The 20,876-nt window shown below is 46.7% G+C and overlaps 1 protein-coding gene across 2 annotated transcripts in view; it reads left to right on the forward strand.

Moving 5' to 3' along the window:
- The window catches only part of GPR173 (G protein-coupled receptor 173), a 31,858-nt gene extending 11,703 nt beyond the window's left edge, over nucleotides 1-20,155 (forward strand). For both annotated transcript variants that reach the window (XM_032267039.1, XM_032267038.1), the window contains one exon: nucleotides 16,063-20,155. In XM_032267039.1, coding sequence (XP_032122930.1) covers nucleotides 16,160-17,281 — 1,122 coding nt within the window. In that variant the 5' untranslated portion in view covers nucleotides 16,063-16,159 and the 3' untranslated portion in view covers nucleotides 17,282-20,155. The remainder of the gene's footprint in view (nucleotides 1-16,062) is intronic.
- The last annotated feature ends 721 nt before the right edge of the window (nucleotides 20,156-20,876 follow it).

Raw genomic sequence — 20,876 nt, forward strand, 5'->3', positions numbered from 1 at the left:
CAAAAAAAAAAAGAAAAGAAAAAAGAAATATGAAGATTCTGGAAACATCAACTGACACCTGGCCCGCATAGTCATCACTCTTTTCTCTCTTTCTCCCTCCAGCAATTTTGTGAAATGAAACATTTTATCATCCTATGTGTAAGTTCATCCAGAGATTTTCAAACCACACCCATGGAGCTACTCATGATCCCTGACAGAGGCATTAAGGATAATGAGGCCTAGAGAAGTCCCCTGTGTGTGTGGAGGGAGGCTTGAACCCAGGAGGTAGAGGTTGCAGTTAGCCGAGGTCGCACCGTTGCACTCCAGCCTGGGTGACAAGAGTGAGACTCCATCTGAAAAAAAAAAAAAAAAGGCAACAGAAACCACAGTGGGAAGGGGATTAACTTTTTTTTTTTTTTTGAGACAGAGTTTTGCTCTGAACACCCAGGCTGGAGTGCAATGGCGCGATCTCGGCTCACTGCAACCTCTACCTCCCAGGTTCAAGCGATTCTCCTGCCTCAGCCTCTGGAGTAGCTGGGATTACAGGCATGTACCACCATGCCCAGATAATTTTGTATTTTTAGTAGAGATGGGGTTTCTCCATGTTGGTCAGGGTGGATTTGAACTCCTGACCTCAGGTGATCTGCCTGCATCAGCCTCCCAAAGTGCTGTGATTACAGGCATGAGCCACTGGCTGGAAAGGGGATTAATTATTAACAAAAAGTTAGAAATTTCTTGCTGGGGTGCCCCTACAGCCCTTCACCGCTGCCCCATACCCCCTCACCCCTCTCTGGCTGCACATAACTGATGTACAAAATGGTATATGGTTAGCCCCAAAAAGGGAGCAAAAATGTCACCATTCTCCTCTGGAAGTGTCTATACAGTCTGAGACTGTAGGCCTGTATTTCTATAGAAAGGCAGTTACATAGTTACATCTGTCTATTGTATATGTGTATGTCTTTGAGCAATTTGCTGGCGTGTGGGTATCTACATGCATGCCTAGCTGTTTCTGTGCAATTGAGGACGGATGTACGTGTCTGTATATGAATGTCTCATTGTGCTTATTAGCTGGTCTGAGTGTGAATGCAAATTTGAATTTCCATGTACACATGTCCCCATATCTGTCTGTATGTGCTAGTGTTTCTATGTAATGTAACTAGATGTAAATGTGTTAGGGCATTCACAACCTGGCACACAGAGAAAGTGAAATATTTTATGGCATACTGGAGTAAACTGAAGATGGTTTAGGGGTACTAGAGTTGGGTGAAAAGGAATTTCTTACATTTTCTTCATATTATACAATTATGGGAAGAAAAATTAAAATGCACAGTTTTAAGGGAGTTATTAAATATTGAATTTGTATACAACTTTCAAATGAAATCTTTTCAGTTTTTTTATGACACACTTGAGCTCACTTCTAGAAACATGTCTTAGTCTGTTTTATGCTTTCTAACAGAATACTTGAGACTGGGTAATTTTTAACAAGCAGAGATTTCTTTCTTACAGTTCTGGAGGCTAGAAAGTCCAAGGTTGAAGGGCATGCATCTAGCAAGGGCCTCCTTCCTGCGTCATCCCATAGTAGAGGGCAGAAGGGCAAGATAACACGCTTTCACATGAGAGAGAAAAAAAGAGAGAGAAGGGAACTGAAGTCATCTGTTTATCAGGAACCCTTCCTACGATAGTAACCCACTCCCACGAAAACAGGATTAATCCGTTTATAAGGGCAGAGCTCTCATTACCTCATCACCTCTTAAAGGTTTCACTTCTCAACACTGCTGCATTGGGGATTAGATTTCCAACACGCGAACTTTGGGGGACACATTCAAGCCATAGCATTCTTCCTTGACTCCCAAAATCCATGTCTTCCTCACGTCTCAAAGTCAAGGCTTTGGGGCTGTTTCATTCCATTAGCCCCAAAGCCTTGACTCATTCCAGCACCAACTCAAAAATCCAAAGTCCAGAGTCCCATCTGAATTAGACAGGAGAGACTCCAGGTGCAATTCATCCTGAGGCAAATTTCTCTCCAGATGTGAGCCTATGAAATTAGCAAATTACATCCTTCCAAAATACAATGGTGGGACAGGCATAGGATAGACATTCCCATTCCAAAAGGGAGACGTAGGCAAAAAGAAAGGGGTAACTGGTCCCAAGTAAGTTCAAAACCCAACAGGGAAAACAACATTGTTTTTTTTTTTTTTTCAGTTAAGCTCTCGCTCTCTGTCACCCAGGCTTGAGTGCAGTGACATGATCATAGCACCACAGCTCACTGCAGCCTCAACCTCCTGGGCTCAAGCTATCCTCTCACCTCAGCCCCCAAGTTTTTGTAGAGATGAGATTTCACCATGTTGCCCAGTCTGGTCTTGAACTCCTGGGCTTAAGCAATCCACCCACCTCAGCCTCTCAAAGTTCTGGGATTACCATGCCCAGCCAACATTAAGTCTTAAAGCTGGAAAATGATCTCCTTTGACTCTGTGTCATGCATACTGGGCACACTAGTGCTGGGCTGGGCCCCCAAGGCCTCGAGCAGCCCTGCCCCCTATGGCTTTCCTAGGCTCAGTCCTCCCAGCAGCTCTCATGGGTTGAAGTCTCGTACCTCCAGCCTTCCCAGGCTGGAGTTGCATATTTGTGGTCTTATATTTCTGTGGTCTTGGGACTGCCCCACTCCCACGTTTCCACTAAGTGTTGCTTTAGTGGGGGCCCTCTGCAGTGGCTCCATCCCTATGACAAGCTCTGCCTGGTTCTTTGAAATCTAGACAAAGGAATCCATGGTTCCACAACTCTTGCATTCTGTGAGCCTGCAGAATTAACACCATGTGGACACCACCAAGGTTTACAGGTTATGCCTTCTGGAGCAGCAAGTCGGGCTGTACCTGCGCCTGCTTGAGCCACAGCAGGGGCAGCCAAGGGGTGCTGCTCCAAAATAGAAGGAGCAGAGTCCCAAGGTAGCACAGGGCAGCAAATGCTGAAGTCCTGGGGATACCTCTCTAGAAACCTTGCCCTCAAGCTCCTAGCTTGCCTCAAAGGCCTCTGAATAGAACCTGGCTTCCTTCTGTCCTTATAAGTCTCTTTAGCAGTTTCTTGGCCACACCCTTAGTATTCTTTCCCCAATACGCTTTTGAATTTTGTACATGGTCAGGCTGAGAGTTTTCCAAATCTTTCTGTTCAGCTTCTCTTTTAATTATAAATTCTGTTTTAAAATCATTTTTCTCTCATTTTGCTATACATAGCCAAAAGTAGTAATGCAGCAGCTTAAACACTTTGCTGCTTATTTTTTCTACTATATTTCCTAGTTCATGACTCTTAAATTCTGCCTTCCACAAAGTCCTAGGACATGGACACAATTCTGCCAAATCTTTGCACACATATAACAAAGGTGGCTCTTATTCCAGTTTCCAATACCATTTCTCATTTCCATCTGAGAACTCATCAAAATGGCCTTTACCATCCATATTTCTGATCATGGGATTAGAAATAAAGCTAAGGAGCATAAATCTCCTTAGGGATTACTTAAGGGGTCATGATCAGAACCACTCCGGGGTTACATTTTTAACACGTGAACTCCAGAACTGATCATGGCCACTTAAGTAATCCCTAAGGAGGTTTAGGCTCTCCCTGTAGCACTTGTCTTCTTCTGAGACCTCACCAAAATCACCCTTAACCCTCTATTAATGGCATTACAGGCTTTTGCTAGCCTGCTCCTCCATATTCTTTCTACTTCTACTCATTATCCAGTTCCAAAGCCACTTCCACATTTTCAGGCATTATAGCAACAGACCCATTCTTGGCACCTATCTTCTTTGTCCGTTTTGTGCTACTGAGTAATTTATCTGAGACTGGGTAATTTATAAAGAACAGAGATTTTAGGCCAGGCGCAGTGGCTCATGCCTGTAATCCCAGCACTTTGGTAGGCCAAGGCGGGAGGATTGCTTGAGGTCGGGAGTTCAAGACCAGCCTGGCCAACATGGTAAAACAGCATCTCTACTAAAAATACAAAAGTTAGCTGGGCATCCTGGTGGCTGGCACCTGTAGTCCCAGGTACTTGGGAAGCTGAGGCACAAGAATCACTTGAACCCGGGAGACAGAGGTTGCAGCAAGCCTAGATTACGCCACTGCACTCCAGCCTTGGTAACAGAGCAAGACTCTGTCTCAAAAACAAACAAACGGCCGGGCGCGGTGGCTCACGCCTGTAATCCCAGCACTTTGGGAGGCCGAGGCGGGTGGATCACGAGGTCAAGAGATCGAGACCATCCTGGTCAACATGGTGAAACCCCGTCTCTACTAAAAATACAAAAAATTAGCTGGGCATGGTGATGCGTGCCTGTAATCCCAGCTACTCAGGAGGCTGAGGCAGGAGAATTGCCTGAACCCAGGAGGCGGAGGTTGCGGTGAGCCGAGATCGCGCCATTGCACTCCAGCCTGGGTAACAAGAGTGAAACTCCGTCTCAAAACAAACAAACAAACAAACAACAACAAAAAAAAAAAAACAGAGATTTTGTTTATTTTTTATCATTTTGGAGGCAGGATGTCCACGATCACGTGTCTACATCTGGTGAGAGCCTTCTTGCTGCATCATCCCATGGTGGAAGGCAAAGGGCAAGAGAGCATGTGCACATGACAAAGAGAGAAGGGAAGTGGGTAGAACTCATCCTTTTATCAGGAACCCATTTCTGTGATAAACAACCCACTCCTGTGATAATAGTATTAATCCATTTATGAAGGAAGAGCCCTCATAACCTCATTACCCCTTAAAGGTCCCATCTCTCAACACTGTTGCCTTGGGGATTAAGTTTTTAACACATGAACTTTAGGGGACACAATCAAACCACAGCAGACCATAACTTAAATTCACTAATGTGAATTTGTACTGGTCAGTATCCATGCCCACTTCCGACCAAGTCATGATTGCTTTGATTTATTTTATGATTCTTTGATTCATTTATGGTCATTTCAATCTTGATTTGGTAAATCCACTGGTGCTGAGCATAAATCTTCTACATCAAGTTATTGGTGAAAGCTCAAACAAAAGAAATGAAGCAAGTAACAATTGGTAATTTTGACACAGATATAAACTTGCACTGTGGCCTGCCACTTTTTGATCTTGGAAAGCATGTTGTTGAAGGTAAGACACATTCCACAGAGAGTGTTCAGTTGCAGCATGATGTTTGACCTAATGCCCTCAGTAATTAGCTTGAATGTATCAAATGCAGCTGCATGTTTCTACAGGTCAGCAGAGCTGACCTCAAAAACACAGGATTTGGGGTCATCAGATAACATTTTGGTTTCTCAGAAGTATCAGGTGCAGTTTCTAGTGTTAAGTATGACTGGTGCTTTCACACCATACCAGCTTTTCTTAAGAAATGGAACAACTGCTTATTCGTGCCTTCCTTTTCCATCTCCCTTGTATAATTCTCTTGTTCTTGCCATAGCCAGGCAGAGACTAAGGTTTTGTGCTTGAAATACCTACATGATCTTTTCTATCTTTTGGTAGTCACCATCAACAGGAAACTGCTGGCATAAGTAGGTTGCAGCAAATGGTCATAGAGTTTTTATCGGGTTAAAAACTCTTTTCTCAACAAATAATCAGAATTTGGATTATTTGCAGTGTTTGAATTTTGTGCTTCAAAGGGAGGATTCTTTTTTAAATCTAGCACCTTTTTTCTTTCTTTCTTCTTTTCTTTTTTTTTTTTTTTTTTTTGAGACAGAGTTTCACTCTGCTGTTGTCCAGACTGAATTGCAGTGGCATGATCTCGGTTCACTGCAACCTCTGTTCCTGGGTTCAAGCAATTCTCCTACCTCAGCCTCCCGAGTAACTGAGACTACAGGCATGCGCCACCACACCCAGCTAATTTTTGTATTTTTAGTAGAGATGGGGTTTCACCATATTGGCCAGACTGGTCTCGAACTCCTGACCTCGTAATCTGCCTGCCTCGGCCTCACAAAGTGCTGGAATTACAGGACTGCACCCGGTCCTCTTTCTTTTCTTTCAATCAAATATGATGTTGAAATTTCTTGTAACAAATGCAGGCCAGTTGCGGTGCCTCACACCTGTAATCCCAGCACTTTGGGAGGCTGAGGTGGGAGGATTGCTTGAGCCTAGGAGTTTGAGACAAACCTGGGCAACATGGCGAAACCTCATCTCTACCAAAAATTAGTTGGGCATGATGGCACATGCCTGTGATCTCAGCTGCTCAGGAGGCTGACGTAGGAGGACTGCTTGAGCCTGGGAGGTCGAGGCTGCAATGAACCATGATCACCTCACTGCACTCCAGCCTGGGTGACAGAGCGAGACCCTGTTTCCTAAATAAATAAATAAATGCTTACAAACCAAATGCAATAGAAAATTTTCATTTTGAGTATCTTAAAATAATGATGAAGCTTTTCCCCTAAGTGAATGCAGGCATTGCTCTACCTACCCTAATAAGTCTTCTTTAGTATTCAAACTGCAACACCAAGTAAACATCCCCCAGGGAACCATACTTGACTTCCCATCTCCTAAGTTGAAGTTTTGCTTCGAATCCATAAACTCTGTCAGTACACTCCAATCTATTCTTTAGTGTCTTTAAAATTTTTGATGCAACTTTATTAATGTGCAAAAAAAGCCATTTGTTGAAGCCAGTAAACATCAAATCTGAAAAATGAGAAGCACTCACAAAGAAACGTTGCCATGTTTCTTTTGCCTCATACTTTTTTTTTAACCAAAACTCTAAACACTTAGATTTAAAACAACAGGGAAGGGTGTGATCCCAGTTCTTTACAGAAAGCCAAAAGGCAGGTGGGAAATGTCTTAGATTTAATTACATTCATCTGGCATAATTTACTGTGGAAATAAGACCTACAGATAAACTTGCAGGTGAGGGCTCCTCAGTGAATGAATCTCAGTGTTTTCTGAACAAACTGCTGTTGTGAACAGCAGCATCTGTCCACAGACTTATGCAGAGTTCCCACAGTATTTCAAAATATTCATGTATCACTGTGAATATTTCAATCTTAGTTTATGTGAGTGCTTCCTGTACTTCTCTTCAAGTTTCTAACTAGTACTGTAAACTATGCAGTGTCAACCTCCATAATGCATGGATAGAAAATAAAACCCTTCTGGGCCAGGCGCGGTGGCTCATGCCTGTAATCCCAGCACTTTGGGAGGCTGAGGCGGGGGGATCATGAGGTCAAGAGATCAAGACCATCCTGGTCAACATGGTGAAACCCTCTCTCTACTAAAAATACAAAAATTAGCTCAGCATGGTGGTGTGTGCCTGTAGTCCCAGTTACTCGGGAAGCTGAGGGAGGAGAATTGCTTGAACCCAGGAGGCAGAGGTTGCAGTGAGCCGAGATCGCACCACTGCACTCCAGCCTGATGCCTGGCGACAAAGCGAGAGACTGTCTCAAAAAAAAGAAAAAAAAAAAAAAAAAAAAAGGAAAGAAAAAAAAAAAAAGAAAACGCTTCTGATTGAATATCTAAGTTAGTGTCATCTCAGTGTCCTTTGATCTGTCATCAGTGTGTCTCCTAACAGCAGTACTTGAAAATGGCCCCTTTCCTATTCCCTTTACCTCATTGTTCCCAAAAATAGTGTGGATAATTTCCCTGCACACTGCTAACCTGTGAGATTCTCCTGGGGCGGGGGGCATCTTAGCTTTACTTGTTAATCATGTAATCCTGTCACTAGCACGTTGGGCTCCAGCTAAAAATGTTCCAACCCATCTCATAAAAGATCCCAGTTTGGCCAGGCATGGTGGGTCATGCCTGTAATCCCAGCACTTTGGGAGGCCGAGGTGGACGGATCACAAGGTCAGAAGATGGAGACCATCCTGGCCAACGTGGTAAAATCCTATCTCAACTAAAAATACAAACATTAGGTGGACATGGTGGCACATGCCTGTAACCCCAGCTACCGGGGAGGCTGAGGCAGGAGAATTGCATGAACCAGGGACTCAGAGGTTGCAGTGAGCCGAGATCATGCCACTGCACTCCAGCCTGGGTGACAGAGTAAGATTCCATCTCAAAAACAAAACAAAACAAAACAAACAAAGATCCCAGTTTCTCAATTTGCACAGCCAGATGCTTTAAAAATTCCATATCTTTCTATTGAAAGGATCAGCAGACGTCTGTGACTTCTGAAAACTGATTTTTCTCTGTTGTCTTAAGAAAGTAACACTCTGAAACAAAGCCATAAAGCAATTCAATTAAACTATTGTTAGGCTTCATTCATTTATTGACAAATATTTTTATGTAAAAATAATAAGCATGAAATCCCACCAAGAATCAGATTTGGCTGATTTTTAGTATCAAATACCAATTACAAGTAAATCAATAAATAAACCAATAAATGATAAAAATTATATTCTTGTAATCTTTTTAAAAGAGTCCTGTTCTTTTAGGAGTAGATACTGAAATACTTAAGGATGAAATGGTATAATAGATATGATTCAGAATACTGGGAGTGAGGGAAGTGCGTAGGGTTAGGGGCAGAATTAGACAAGCTATGAGTTGGTAATTGGTGAGTCTGGGCAATGGAACCACTGAGGTTCATTACAGCATTCTCTCTACTTTTTAATGTTTGAAATGCTCTATGATAAAAAGTTTTTTTTTATTATAAAGAAGTAACAATCAGGAAAATCAAATAATTCTATTGTCTTTAAAAACACCTGATGCTATATAACATTCCACATAGCAACAATCATACAACACTTTTATTTTTTTCTCTATTTCTTTGTGATGAGACATGCCTCCTATTTTTATTTTGAGATGAAGTCTCACTCTATTGCCTAGGCTGGAGTATAGTGGCGCGATCTCAGCTCACAGCAACCTCCGCCTCCCGGGTTCAAGCGATTCTCCTGCCTCAGCCTCCTGGGTAGCTGGGACTAGAGGCGCCCACCACCATGCCTGGCTAATTTTTGTATTTTTAGTAGAGATGAGGTTTCACCATGTTGGTCAGGCTGGTCTCAAAACTCCTGACCTCGTGATCCACCCGCCTCAGCCTCCCAAAATGCTGGGATTACAGGCATGAGCCACTGCGCCTGGCCAGCCCTTCTATTTTTGTAGAAGAAAAAATTGTGGAAAAATAAGAACACAATCAAATTAAAAGAAAAACAGGTGGGGTGCGGTGGCTCATGCCTGTAATCCCAAGATTTTGGGAGGCTGAGGCAGGAGGACTTCTTGACCCCAAAAGTTTGAGACTAGCCTTGGCAACATAGTGAGACTGCATCTCTACAAAAAAAACTTTAAAAACTAGCCAGGCATGGTGGCACATGTCCCAGCTACTCTGGAGACTGAGGCAGGAGGATTGGTTGAGCCCAGGAGGTTGAGTTCATGCCACTGCACTCCAGCCTGGGTAACAGAGCGAGAGCCTGTATAAATAAATAAATTTCAAAAATGAAGTCTAGGCGTGGTGACTCAGGCTTGTAATCCCAGCACCTTGAGAGGCTGAGGCAGGATTTCTCGAGCCCAGGAGTTCAAGGCTGCAGTGAGCTGTGATTACACTACTGCACTCCAGGCTGGGTGACTGAGCGAGACCTTGTCTTTGTTTTTTTTTTTTTTTTTTTGAGACGGAGTCTCGCTCAGTCACCCAGGCTGGAGTGCAGTGGCATGATCTCAGCTCACTGCAATCTCTACCTCCCAGGTTCAAGCAATTCTCCTGCTTCAGCCTCCAGAGTAGCTGGGATTACAGGCGCCCACCACCACACCCAGCTAATTTTTGTATTTTTAGTAGTGACAGGGTTTCACCATGTTGGCCAGGCTGGTCTCGAACTCCTGGCCTCAAGCGATCCATCTGCTTCGGCCTCCCAAAGTGCTAGGATTACAGGTGTGAGCTACCATGCCTGGCCAACCTTGCCTCTTAAAACAGAAAAGAAAAACAAATATCGTCCATATAGATATAGGTCAAACCCCAAAACCACTGATGATAAACAACTAGCAAAGTAATAATCATACTATTTGGGATGTTTCAAGGGGAAGTGATGAAAAGTTACCACTTCCCATTGCACATGGCTGCTCTGGAGCCATTCTTGCTCCAGCCCTCTGCTGTGGCAGGCGCCTATCAGCTGGGCAGCTCTGCTCATTTGTCCACCTATAAGTGCAAGAGTTAGCTGGTCTCTGCATATGAACAGGTTTGGCTATAGGGGTATACCTGTTGCAGGATGTGTATATCAGTTAAGTGTATCTGTGTGTGAGCAAGTTTATATGTGTGCACGTTTGCCCATGTGTGCTTGTCTTTGTGTGCAAGAGTGTGTCTGTATATGTACAATATGGAATTTTTATCTTTGTGTTTGTTTGCATATTGCTAAAGTGTATGAGTGTGCTTCTGTGTGTGTGTGTTGGAGCTGTTATAAGTCTGTTCATGGGTGGGAGTGTATATGTGAATGGGTGTGTGTGTGTACATATACCAGGATATACATACTTGTGTTGATGAACACACCTAATCTATGTGAGAGAGTTTGAATCTGTCTTTGTGTTAGAGTGTGTGTGTATACGTGAGCAGTTTTTTACTTGCCTGCTTTTTTCTCAGTGCATATATATCCATAGGTCTCTGAGGGCGATTCTATGTACTATACTTGTGTGTGTGTGCGTGTGTGTGTGTGTATACACACACATGGTAAGGTTCAAATGCATGTCAGCCTGCTGGCATATGTAAGTAACTTTGAATCTGAGTGTGACAGTGTTTATATATGTAAAAATATCAATATACAGCTTTGTGCATATCTGTGTTCTGTCTGAATATGTGAGAGGATTTGAATAATCAGCTGTATTGGGTCAATGAGTATATATATGTCTGTGTGAGTGAAAGTATATGTAAGTTTGCTTGTGCGTACCTATCTGTCAGTGTTTGAGATCTCATTCATCTATGTGTGTGTTAGGGGAGTTATAAAGGTGGTTTTGTGGGCCATTGCGTGTGTGTGTGTGTGTGTGTGTGTGTGTGTGTGTGAGAATGAGTGTGTGTCTGAGTGTGTCTGTGTATGTGAACAATTCTCAGCCCTCTCATACCCAGTGCCCTCTTTTACATAACAGATATTTTGTAACACACTTTTAGTGTCTGGAAATGAAGTTCTTAGATAATATAATCTCTCTGCATATTTTTTTTTTTTTTAAATGGAGTTTCACTCTTTTTGCCCAGGCTGGAGTGCAGTGGCGCGATCTCGGCTCACTGCATCCTCCACATCCCAGGTTCAAGTGATTCTCCTGCCTCAGCCTCCCGAGTAGCTGAGATTACAGATGCGTGCCACCACACCCAGCTAATTTTGTATTTTTAGTAGAGACAGGGTTTCACCATGTTGGCCAGGCTGGACTTGAACTCCTGACCTCAGGTGGTCCACCTGCCTCGGCCTCCCAAAGTGCTGGGATTACTGGCATGAGCCACCATGCCCAGCCCTCTGCACATGTAATTTAAAAAGAAAATCCATATAGTATTTTATACAATATCCATATTGTATTAACTATAGTACAAATAAGAAATAAATGGAAAATGATTTATAAGAAGACAATTTGTATTTCAATATGTAAATGCTTGGGCATGATACTCCCCAGGAGATTCAAGGAAGTAATTAGATGCTCCCAATGTCTTATACTGGGTAATATGGATTTAGGAGAAGGGGACCCATCAAAGGCAGGACATGAAGGAAAATGACAGGCACAGGCCTTAGGGGTGAGATTTTTCTGAAATAGTCAACAACTCAAAGGAAAGCTCATCCCAAACCAAAGTACAGCCTCCTCTTTACTTACATGACAGCCATGTTCCTGGATAATTTGGGGCATGTTAAAATCAAGAGGAAAAAAATGGTTTTTATCTGTGAAATAGATTCTAGGTTCACTTACCTAAAAGTCCTAGAGGATGCAGGACATGTTGGCTGCGTGGGACTGTCCCCCATGTCACTGGACGGCCAACATCCTCCCCCTGGCTCCTAAATGTCGGAAGGACACCCTGCACCCCAGCATTGTGGCCGTCAAAAATGCTCCTACACAAATTTCCAAAATGTCCCCTAGAGGGCAGTAACGTCTTTGTTGAGGACGAAGCACTGGCGCTTGGAGAAGGTACGCTGTGTACCTGTGTGAATGCGGCAGAGTACTAATGTACCTCCGCCTCCGTGTGCGTGTGTGCCTATGTGTGTGAGTGAATGTGTGCGCGCACAAGCGTGTGTGCGTACGTGTGTGTGTTACACACACACGCGTGCGCACGCGTTTCTCATGCAAAAGCGGGTTGCTGTCCACGGGTGTCCACAGCAGTAGACCGTTTATGGGGGTAGGGGGTGTGCAGGTGTCCGAGCTCGAGCAGGTGTGCGTGTGTTCTGTGTTGGCACGCGTCCTGAGCCTCAGCTGGGCCCTAGCTGAGGCTGCCCGTCCGCCAAGGAGAACCCTCTCCTCACTTGTTTGTAAAATTTCTCCAGCTTTCCCCGAGCCACCAGAGTTTTGTTTGTTTGCTGCTATTGTTTGGGGGGATGTGGGGATTTTTGTTTTATGTTTAGCTGTTTTCACCGAGACTCAGGGCTACACATTATCCACCTTCTCGGTCTTAGTGTGGCTCTCCGTGTCTCCCTCTCTGTCTCCATCTTTATTTCTGTCTCTGTCTCTCTCCAGCTCCCCTCTTTTATCTCTGCCCCACCTCACCCCGTCTCTATTTTTCTTTCTTTCCTGGCGTTAGCCCTCTCCCTCTCTCTCCCTGCTCTCCTTTTCTCTCTCTTGCGCTCTCTCTGTCTCTATTTCTGGCGTGCTGGTTTCTCTGTGTGTCTCTGCCTCTTTTTCCTCACTCTTATTTTCACCCTTCCTTCACTTTCTGTCTCTCTCTTCCTCTCTGTGTGTAAGGCTCTCTCCCCTTTCTCGGTTTGTCTCTCTGTCTCTTTCTTCCTCCTATGTCTCCGTCTCTGTCACACACACCTCTGTCTCCTTCTGTCTCTCTCTTGTCTCTCTCTTACATTCAGTCTGTCTCTATCCCTTTTCCCCTGCCTCCCCTCAAGGTAAAGGGGAGAGAGAGAGAGAGAGAGAGAGAGAGAGAGAGAGAGCGCACGAGTGTGTGTTGACACTCACCCGCAGGCTGTCCCACAGTTCTGAGATTTCAGGGTGCCATCAAAAAGTCTGGCTCAGGTGCAGTGGCTCACGCCTGTAATCCCAACAATTTGGGAGGCTGAGGCAGGCAAATCATTTGAGGTTACGAGTTGGAGACCAACATGGCCATCATGATGAAACCTCGTCTCTACTAAAAATCAGCCGGGCATGGTGGCACATGTGCCTGTAATCCCAGCTAGTTGGGAGGCTGAGGCATGAGAATCACTTGAATCCAGAAGACGGAGGTTGCAGTGAGCCGAGATTGTCCCACTGCACTTCAGCCTGGGCGACAGAGCGAGACTCTATTTAAAAACAAACAAACAAAAAGAGCCGAGCCCTAGGTGGGTGTGGCAGGCCAGGCTGGATTGAGCTGGAAAACCGTGCAGAGGGGAGATTTTTCCTGGGAGGGAAGGAGTAGGAAGATATCCACTCAAGTTCCACCCCACAATCCCAGCCCAGCCCCAGCTCCAACAATCATCCTGAGTTTCCCCAGTTTCTGTCCGGTTGCCTCACTGCCTTCCCTCTGGGACTTACACTGTTACCTCGTCACATCCCCACACTCCCGGGGCTCTCCTCTTTCCCCTCAGCTTTGCTTTGCTGCTCTCACCGCCAGATACACTCCCAGGCCGTTCTTGCAGGGAATCCTGCCTGGATGTCTCCAGGGCGCCCTCTCTGACCCACAGCCACAGCCCATTTAATCCCTCAATTCATTTGATAGATTGTCACTGAGAGCCTACCATGATGTACTATGTAGTGTTCTTTCAGAGGAGAGTCAGTGAATCTGTAACTCCTGCCCTTGTGGAATTTTCATTCTGATAGGATGAGGCAGGCAATAAACCAAAATTTAAAAGTAAATTATATAGTGTGTTAGAAGAGAGAAATTACAGGAAGCAAAATAGGGAGAGGGATGGGGGGGGGCATTATCTGTCACCTGGATTGCTGCAGGTGACAGATAATGATTCTAGGTTCACTTACCTAGAAGTCCAAAGTCCTAGAGGATGCAGGACATGGTGGCTACGTGGGACTGTCCCCAATATCACTGGATGGCCAACATCCTCCCCCTGCCTCCTAAATGTCAGAAGGATGCCCTACACCCCAGCATTGTCGCCATCAAAAATGCTCCTATACAAATTTCCAAAATGTCCCCTAGAGGGGCCTCTGAGTAGTCTCCCTACTTCTACCTGCACCCCATGTGACCTCTGCTCTTTACAACGGCAAGTGGGATTCTGTTCCATCCTACTTCACACCACATCTGGCCGCTGCTCAGAATCTTGCCATGGCTCCCATCTCATTCAGAGGAAAAATCCCTCACCATAGCCTCTTTGATCTGGCCTCACCACCTTTCTGACCTCACCCCCCACCACGTTCCCCTGACTCACTGTGTTCCACCCACGGTGGCCTGCTTGCTCTTCCTCAAACATGCCATGTAGAGTCCCACCTCGGGGCCTTTGCTCTGGCTGTTCCCCCTGCCTGGACTTCTCTTCCCTCAGATATCCGCATGACTCACTCTCTCACCTCCCTTAGGTCTTTGCTCAGACGACACCTCCTTCGTGAAGCCTCCCCTGTCCACCTCATCTAAAACTGCAGCACCTTCCCCACCCCTAGCACTTCCTATCTTCCTTCCCTCCTTTATGTTTATTGTTAGGAACTTGTCATCATCTGACATACTGTACTTCACCCCTGTCTCTTCTTTATTTTATTTTATTTATTTATTTTTTTTTTGGAGACGGAGTTTCGCTCTTGTTACCCAGGCTGGAGTGCAATGGCGTGATCTCGGCTCACTGCAACCTCCGCCTCCCGGGTTCAGGCAATTCTCCTGCCTCAGCCTCCTGAGTAGCTGGGATTACAGGCACGCACCACCATGCCCAGCTAATGTTTTGTAGTTTTAGTAGAGACGGGGTTTCACCATGTTGACCAGGATGGTCTCCATCTCTTGACCTCGTGATCCACCCGCCTCGGCCTCCCAAAGTGCTGGGATTACAGGCTTGAGCCACCGCGCCCGGCCCCTCTTCTTTATTATCCAGAATGTCGGTTCCACAAGGGCCGGGATCTTAATCTGTCTAGTTTACAGCTGCATCCTCAATACCTAGAAAAGTGCCTGGCACACAGGATATGCTTGATAAATATTTTTTCAGTATATAAATGAATATGCACTTTATATTCACATATACTTGCCTCCTCACCTAAAATAAAAATCAAAGTCCTCATCGTGGCCCACAGCCCTACACAATCTGGCCCCAAGACACCTGTGCGACCTCACCTCCCACCACTGTCTTCCTTGTTTTTACTGTTCCTGCCACACTCGTCTTCCTGCCGTTCCTCAAGCATACTAAACACATTCCTGATCAGGAATAAAGAAATCAATTAAATGGGTGATACCAGCATTTTAAGAACACATGAAATAGAATAAAAACAAATGGGGTACATTGCATATAAGATCAGTATTGTTTTGTGAAACTTTTGGTTGAGCTGTGTGTGTGCGTGCATGTATGTGGAGCGGGTTGGGATGTAAAATGTATTTTTTTACTATGGGTGGCAGTAGAAAAAAGTCTGAACACAACCTTAGCGCTTTGGAAAGGGGGAGAAGAGCTGCACCAACATCCCCACCCCACAGACCCACCATTGGAGGAAACAGGTAACCAAGGACATCCGGAGAAATGTAGCATCCTCACCCACCAACAAGGAGTGGGTAGGAGCAGGAATGGTCCAGGGGTAGGGCCTGGCACCAGCCAGGGCATAAGTGGGGATGGCTCGTTGATACACTAACCCTGCCCTTTCTGTTTCTTCCTCTTCTTTCCATCTGTTTCTCACGGTCTCTCTCCTGTCTGTCTGTCTGTCTCTCTCTCCTCTCTTCCTCCTCACTCTTTCTCATCCCCTCCATTTCTGTGTCAATCTCTTTCCATTTATTTTGGTCGCCTCTTTTCTCTTTGTTCTCTCTCTCTCTCTCTGCCACTTTGTCTCTGCACACCTGTGTGTTTTTCTCCCCCTCTGTCTCTCTCCTGCCCTCATCTCTCTGTCTCTCTGTGTCTGTGTCTCCCCCCCATCCCCATTTGCAGGTGCAGTGTAGCAGGACAACTCATGGAGCCCGCCCGGGCCCATCGAGTACTGGACTGGCTGATCCCATAGGGTTGGCAGTAGGCCCTGGCCCTCAGTATGGCCAACACCACTGGAGAGCCTGAGGAGGTGAGCGGCGCTCTGTCCCCGCCATCCGCATCGGCTTACGTGAAGCTGGTACTGCTAGGACTGATTATGTGCGTCAGCCTGGCGGGCAACGCCATCTTGTCCCTGTTGGTGCTCAAGGAGCGTGCCCTGCACAAGGCTCCTTACTACTTCCTGCTGGACCTGTGCCTGGCCGATGGCATACGCTCTGCCGTCTGCTTCCCCTTTGTGCTGGCTTCTGTGCGCCACGGCTCTTCGTGGACCTTCAGTGCACTCAGCTGCAAGATTGTGGCCTTTATGGCTGTGCTATTTTGCTTCCATGCGGCCTTCATGCTGTTCTGCATCAGCGTCACCCGCTACATGGCCATCGCCCACCACCGCTTCTACGCCAAGCGCATGACACTCTGGACATGTGCAGCTGTCATCTGCATGGCCTGGACCCTGTCTGTGGCCATGGCCTTCCCACCTGTCTTCGACGTGGGCACCTACAAGTTTATTCGGGAGGAGGACCAGTGCATCTTTGAGCATCGCTACTTCAAGGCCAATGACACGCTGGGCTTCATGCTTATGTTGGCTGTGCTCATGGCAGCTACACATGCTGTCTATGGCAAGCTGCTCCTCTTCGAGTATCGTCACCGCAAGATGAAGCCAGTGCAGATGGTGCCAGCCATTAGCCAGAACTGGACATTCCATGGTCCCGGGGCCACTGGCCAGGCTGCTGCCAACTGGATCGCTGGCTTTGGCCGTGGGCCTATGCCACCAACCCTGCTGGGTATCCGGCAGAATGGGCATGCAGCCAGCCGGCGGCTGCTGGGCATGGACGAGGTCAAGGGTGAAAAGCAGCTGGGCCGCATGTTCTACGCGATCACACTGCTGTTTCTGCTCCTCTGGTCACCCTACATCGTGGCCTGCTACTGGCGAGTGTTTGTGAAAGCCTGTGCTGTGCCCCACCGCTACCTGGCCACTGCTGTTTGGATGAGCTTCGCCCAAGCTGCCGTCAACCCGATTGTCTGCTTCTTGCTCAACAAGGACCTCAAGAAGTGCCTGAGGACTCATGCCCCCTGCTGGGGCACAGGAGGTGCCCCAGCTCCCAGAGAACCCTACTGTGTCATGTGAAGCAGGCTGGTAGGCAGACAGGCAGAGAGAAGGTCATGGCCACCATGATGGGGCCAACAGCAAGGAGGGGTAGGGGCCCACACGGGAGCCCTACTTTCTGAGCTCCAGCCCCAGCCCCTCAAACCACCTGTATAATCTAGGCACCTTTGCAAACACCTCCCAAGGATGGAGGACTGGGCGAGGGACTGGGAAAGAGGCATATTTAGTTTTGTGGGACCTGTCTCCACTGACTCCTTCTCCACTTCTACAACCTCATTCTCTCTCTCTCTCTCTCTCAGAAGTGACAATTCAGAAAAAGAAACAACTGAGAATGCAGGTTTTTCTACTAAGAGTTGAGGAGACAGGCTTTCTTACTTTAATGTCTCTCCTTCTGACACTGTCCAGAAGGGGGAAATTTGTCTTGTAAAATAGACTTCCAGAGCTCTTATTGCCCCCTCTGCTCCCATGCACCCTCCCTTCCAAGTCCTTTAGCAAGGCCTAGATGTTTAGGGAGAAAGTGGTCCAAGGCTGCTGACAAGACGGACCAAAGGGGGTGCTGGGTTCCCAGAGAGCAGGGATGTTTAATTGCTATGTCATGTGCAATGTTGTTTTAGGCCAACCCTGGCCTCTAGCCCAGTCTTCTCCCCCTCCCCACCATGTCCAGACCTCCCAAATGGTTCTTGTGCATCTCTTGGAGAAGCCAGGGGAGTAGGGAGAAGGGACCCAAGGATGGGCCCAGGTTAGGTGAAGAGTAGAATGTGAGCTGAACTCTTTGAGCTGAAGAGAATGGTCACACTTGGTCACATTCTCTCATGCTGGTCACGCTCTTTCACGCTGCCTTCAGGATCCCCAGCCCCCAACTCTTCTTCCTGAGAATGGAAATCCACTCCAGCCCCATTAGGACTGATGTGGGTGCCACACAGGCAGGAGCAGCCCCCCAGGGAAGTGTAGGGAGGGAGCTGAACTCCCCAGAGTAGCTGGACCACAGAGACGGGTCAGAGCCGAATTCAACCCCAGAATTGTCTCTTGGGCTTACCCTACTCTTCTGAAGATGAAAATTTGTTTGGGGCCTTGGTAACCAATAGAGATACGAACTCCAAGGCACTATGGACTTGAGTTCATTCCTATCTGACCTCTTTTTGTCCCCCTCGAGCCCCTCCTTAGTAACCCTTGGCCTACTGGGCCCTGAGCCCCAAACGTACTTCTTCCCAACAACCCTCTTTCCCCTTCCTTCCACCACCCTTACCTACACCCAAAGTGGAGCAGACTGCAGCCAGATTCTCCAGGCGGGAGATCCAAGCCTCCCTCCCTGGGGTGGAGTCCATTTTGGGCTTACTTCGAGGCCTCTTCTGTGGATTGGTGAGCCAAGCTGGCACTCTTTGGCCTGGTCTTGCCCAGGCTCTCTGCCCCCCTCTCACTTTCTGTGGGGCTGGAATCTGTATTTATCCACCCCTCTTTCCCTTCTTTATAGAAGTCCCTGTCCTAAACTCCCTCCCTACCCCAAGAGAGTCCCAGAACTGGGGAAGCCTGGTCCATACAGAATGGAGAGGGCACTCTAGGCAGGAGAGACATTAATGAGCCTGGCAGCAGAGTGACCCTGGAAAGGCAGGCCAGAGTGGCTGAGAGGCCAGGAGTGGGGGAGCCTGTTCTCTCAGCGATAGTGATGGGGGTGCCTTTCCAGTGGGGTGGGGTGGGAAGACCAAGGGGGTGGGGGGTAAATAGGGTACATTCAGGAGGGTTTTCCTCCATTTCTTTTTTCTAACTGCCTGGATTCACCATTGGATTTTGTAAATGGAAAAACTGAAATGAACAATGCTATATTGGATGTTTTCTCTTTCTGACTGTGTGTGTGTGTGTGTGTGTGTGTGTGTGTGTGGTGTCTGTGTGCATGCGTCCTGTGTGACCACATGTGGAGAGACATGATTGAGTGACAGTGTGTGTCTGTGTGACTTTGTGTGGGGAGGCACTCCTGAGGAAAACTTGCCTGGTACACACATGTAAGCAAAGGCCTGTATGTGGGGACATATACAGCATGTGCATGCACACACACACACACACACAAACACGTCACACACAGTTGAGGAGACAAACTAGAGTATGTGCCCGTGGTAGGAAGTATAGTGGTCAAGAGATGGATCTTAAAAACCGTACATAGGTAGGTAGTAAGAGGATAGACTCCCATCTCACAAGATGGGCCTCCATTGGCCCAGGCTCTGAGCACGGGAGGGCTGGGGCCGGGGTACTTGAGAACCTCATCTCCTCACAAGCCTGTAGCCCCATCTCAGCTCCGTCTCAGTCTCCTTTCCAAACTCAAACAAGGTGTTCCTAAAATTGGATCACCATGGAGAATGGGGACTGGAAATTGGAGATCAAATGTGAGTGAAACTGATGGGGTTAGGAAATGCCCCCAACAAAGTAGTGGCTTCTGGAGGGACTGCTCAGTCTGGGATGGGAGCCCTTCCTAGAGGCCACTTATGCAGCTAGGACTTCGGTCATCTTTGACCAAATTTAGAGGGAGGGATGTCACGGGGAAAAAACCCAAGCCCAGAAATCTACCCAGCCAGCCTGCTCCCTAGACACTCAGTTGATTTACTATCTATTTAATCTCTCAGGTGCACAGAATTGAGTTGACCATACTCCTCAGTTCTTGGCACACTGTGTCATCATTAGTCCATGTGAGGCCCTTTTATTCTTTTGTTCCTTCAGTTTTGTCCCCTTCATCACCCATTCCTGATCCCATCCTCCCCGCCCCTTACATAGGCACCCACTCTCGTGTATTTAACATATGTCCTTCCAATCCACCGTTCATGTGTTTATTTACATATCTGTGTATCTGTGAAAAATATATGGTATTGCTGTGTGTTTTAATTTACATAAACAGTATTGTACTATAAATCTTGTTCTGTTTCTTTTTTCACTCAACATCTGTCTTTGAGAGATCCAGCCATGTTGCCGTATATAGATCTAACTCATTCTAGTGGTCCATCTTAAACATATATCACATTTTTCTCATCCATTCCCCGATGATGGATCCCTAGGTCTCCTTTTCTCTGCTCCGCTACAAGGCTGCAATGGGAAGTTACCTACACCTTTCTTTAGGGATGCCTAAATTAAGGGAGAGAAAACTGAAGCTCAGAGAGGGGCAGTGATTTGGTTAAGGTTACAAAATGAGGGGCACACTCATTATGTGAATCCCAGCACCAAAGCTAGCCCTCCACCACCATGCCTCACAAAAGACCATCTATCTCTGGTTTAAAAAGAAAAATCTTAAAATACAGCATACACTGGGGAAAGGGAGAGGAAAGGATGGAAAGGGCAGAAATGAAGAGATGGAAAGTGCTAGAAAATTCTAGCAGATGAGCTGAATCACAATCACTTTTATGACGCAGAGGAAGTTACTTTTGTGTGTGTGTGATTATTATTTCTAGAGCCATTTTGCAGAGATGGAAAACGCCACGTCAAAACCTGGCCCCCAAACCAAACACCCTGGGTGCCTAAATTGCAGGCGCGGGCGGTAGGGCAGCCCGAGCCCCGAGGAGCGACAGCAGAGTTCACCCAAGGGGCAGACGCGGGGGTTGGGGGAAGAGGCACAAGCGGTGGGGGGGGGGGGGGGGGG

Source organism: Sapajus apella, unplaced genomic scaffold (assembly GCF_009761245.1).
Source record: "Sapajus apella isolate SASKATOON/1434 unplaced genomic scaffold, GSC_monkey_1.0 scaffold164, whole genome shotgun sequence".
NCBI classification, from domain to species: domain Eukaryota; kingdom Metazoa; phylum Chordata; class Mammalia; order Primates; family Cebidae; genus Sapajus; species Sapajus apella.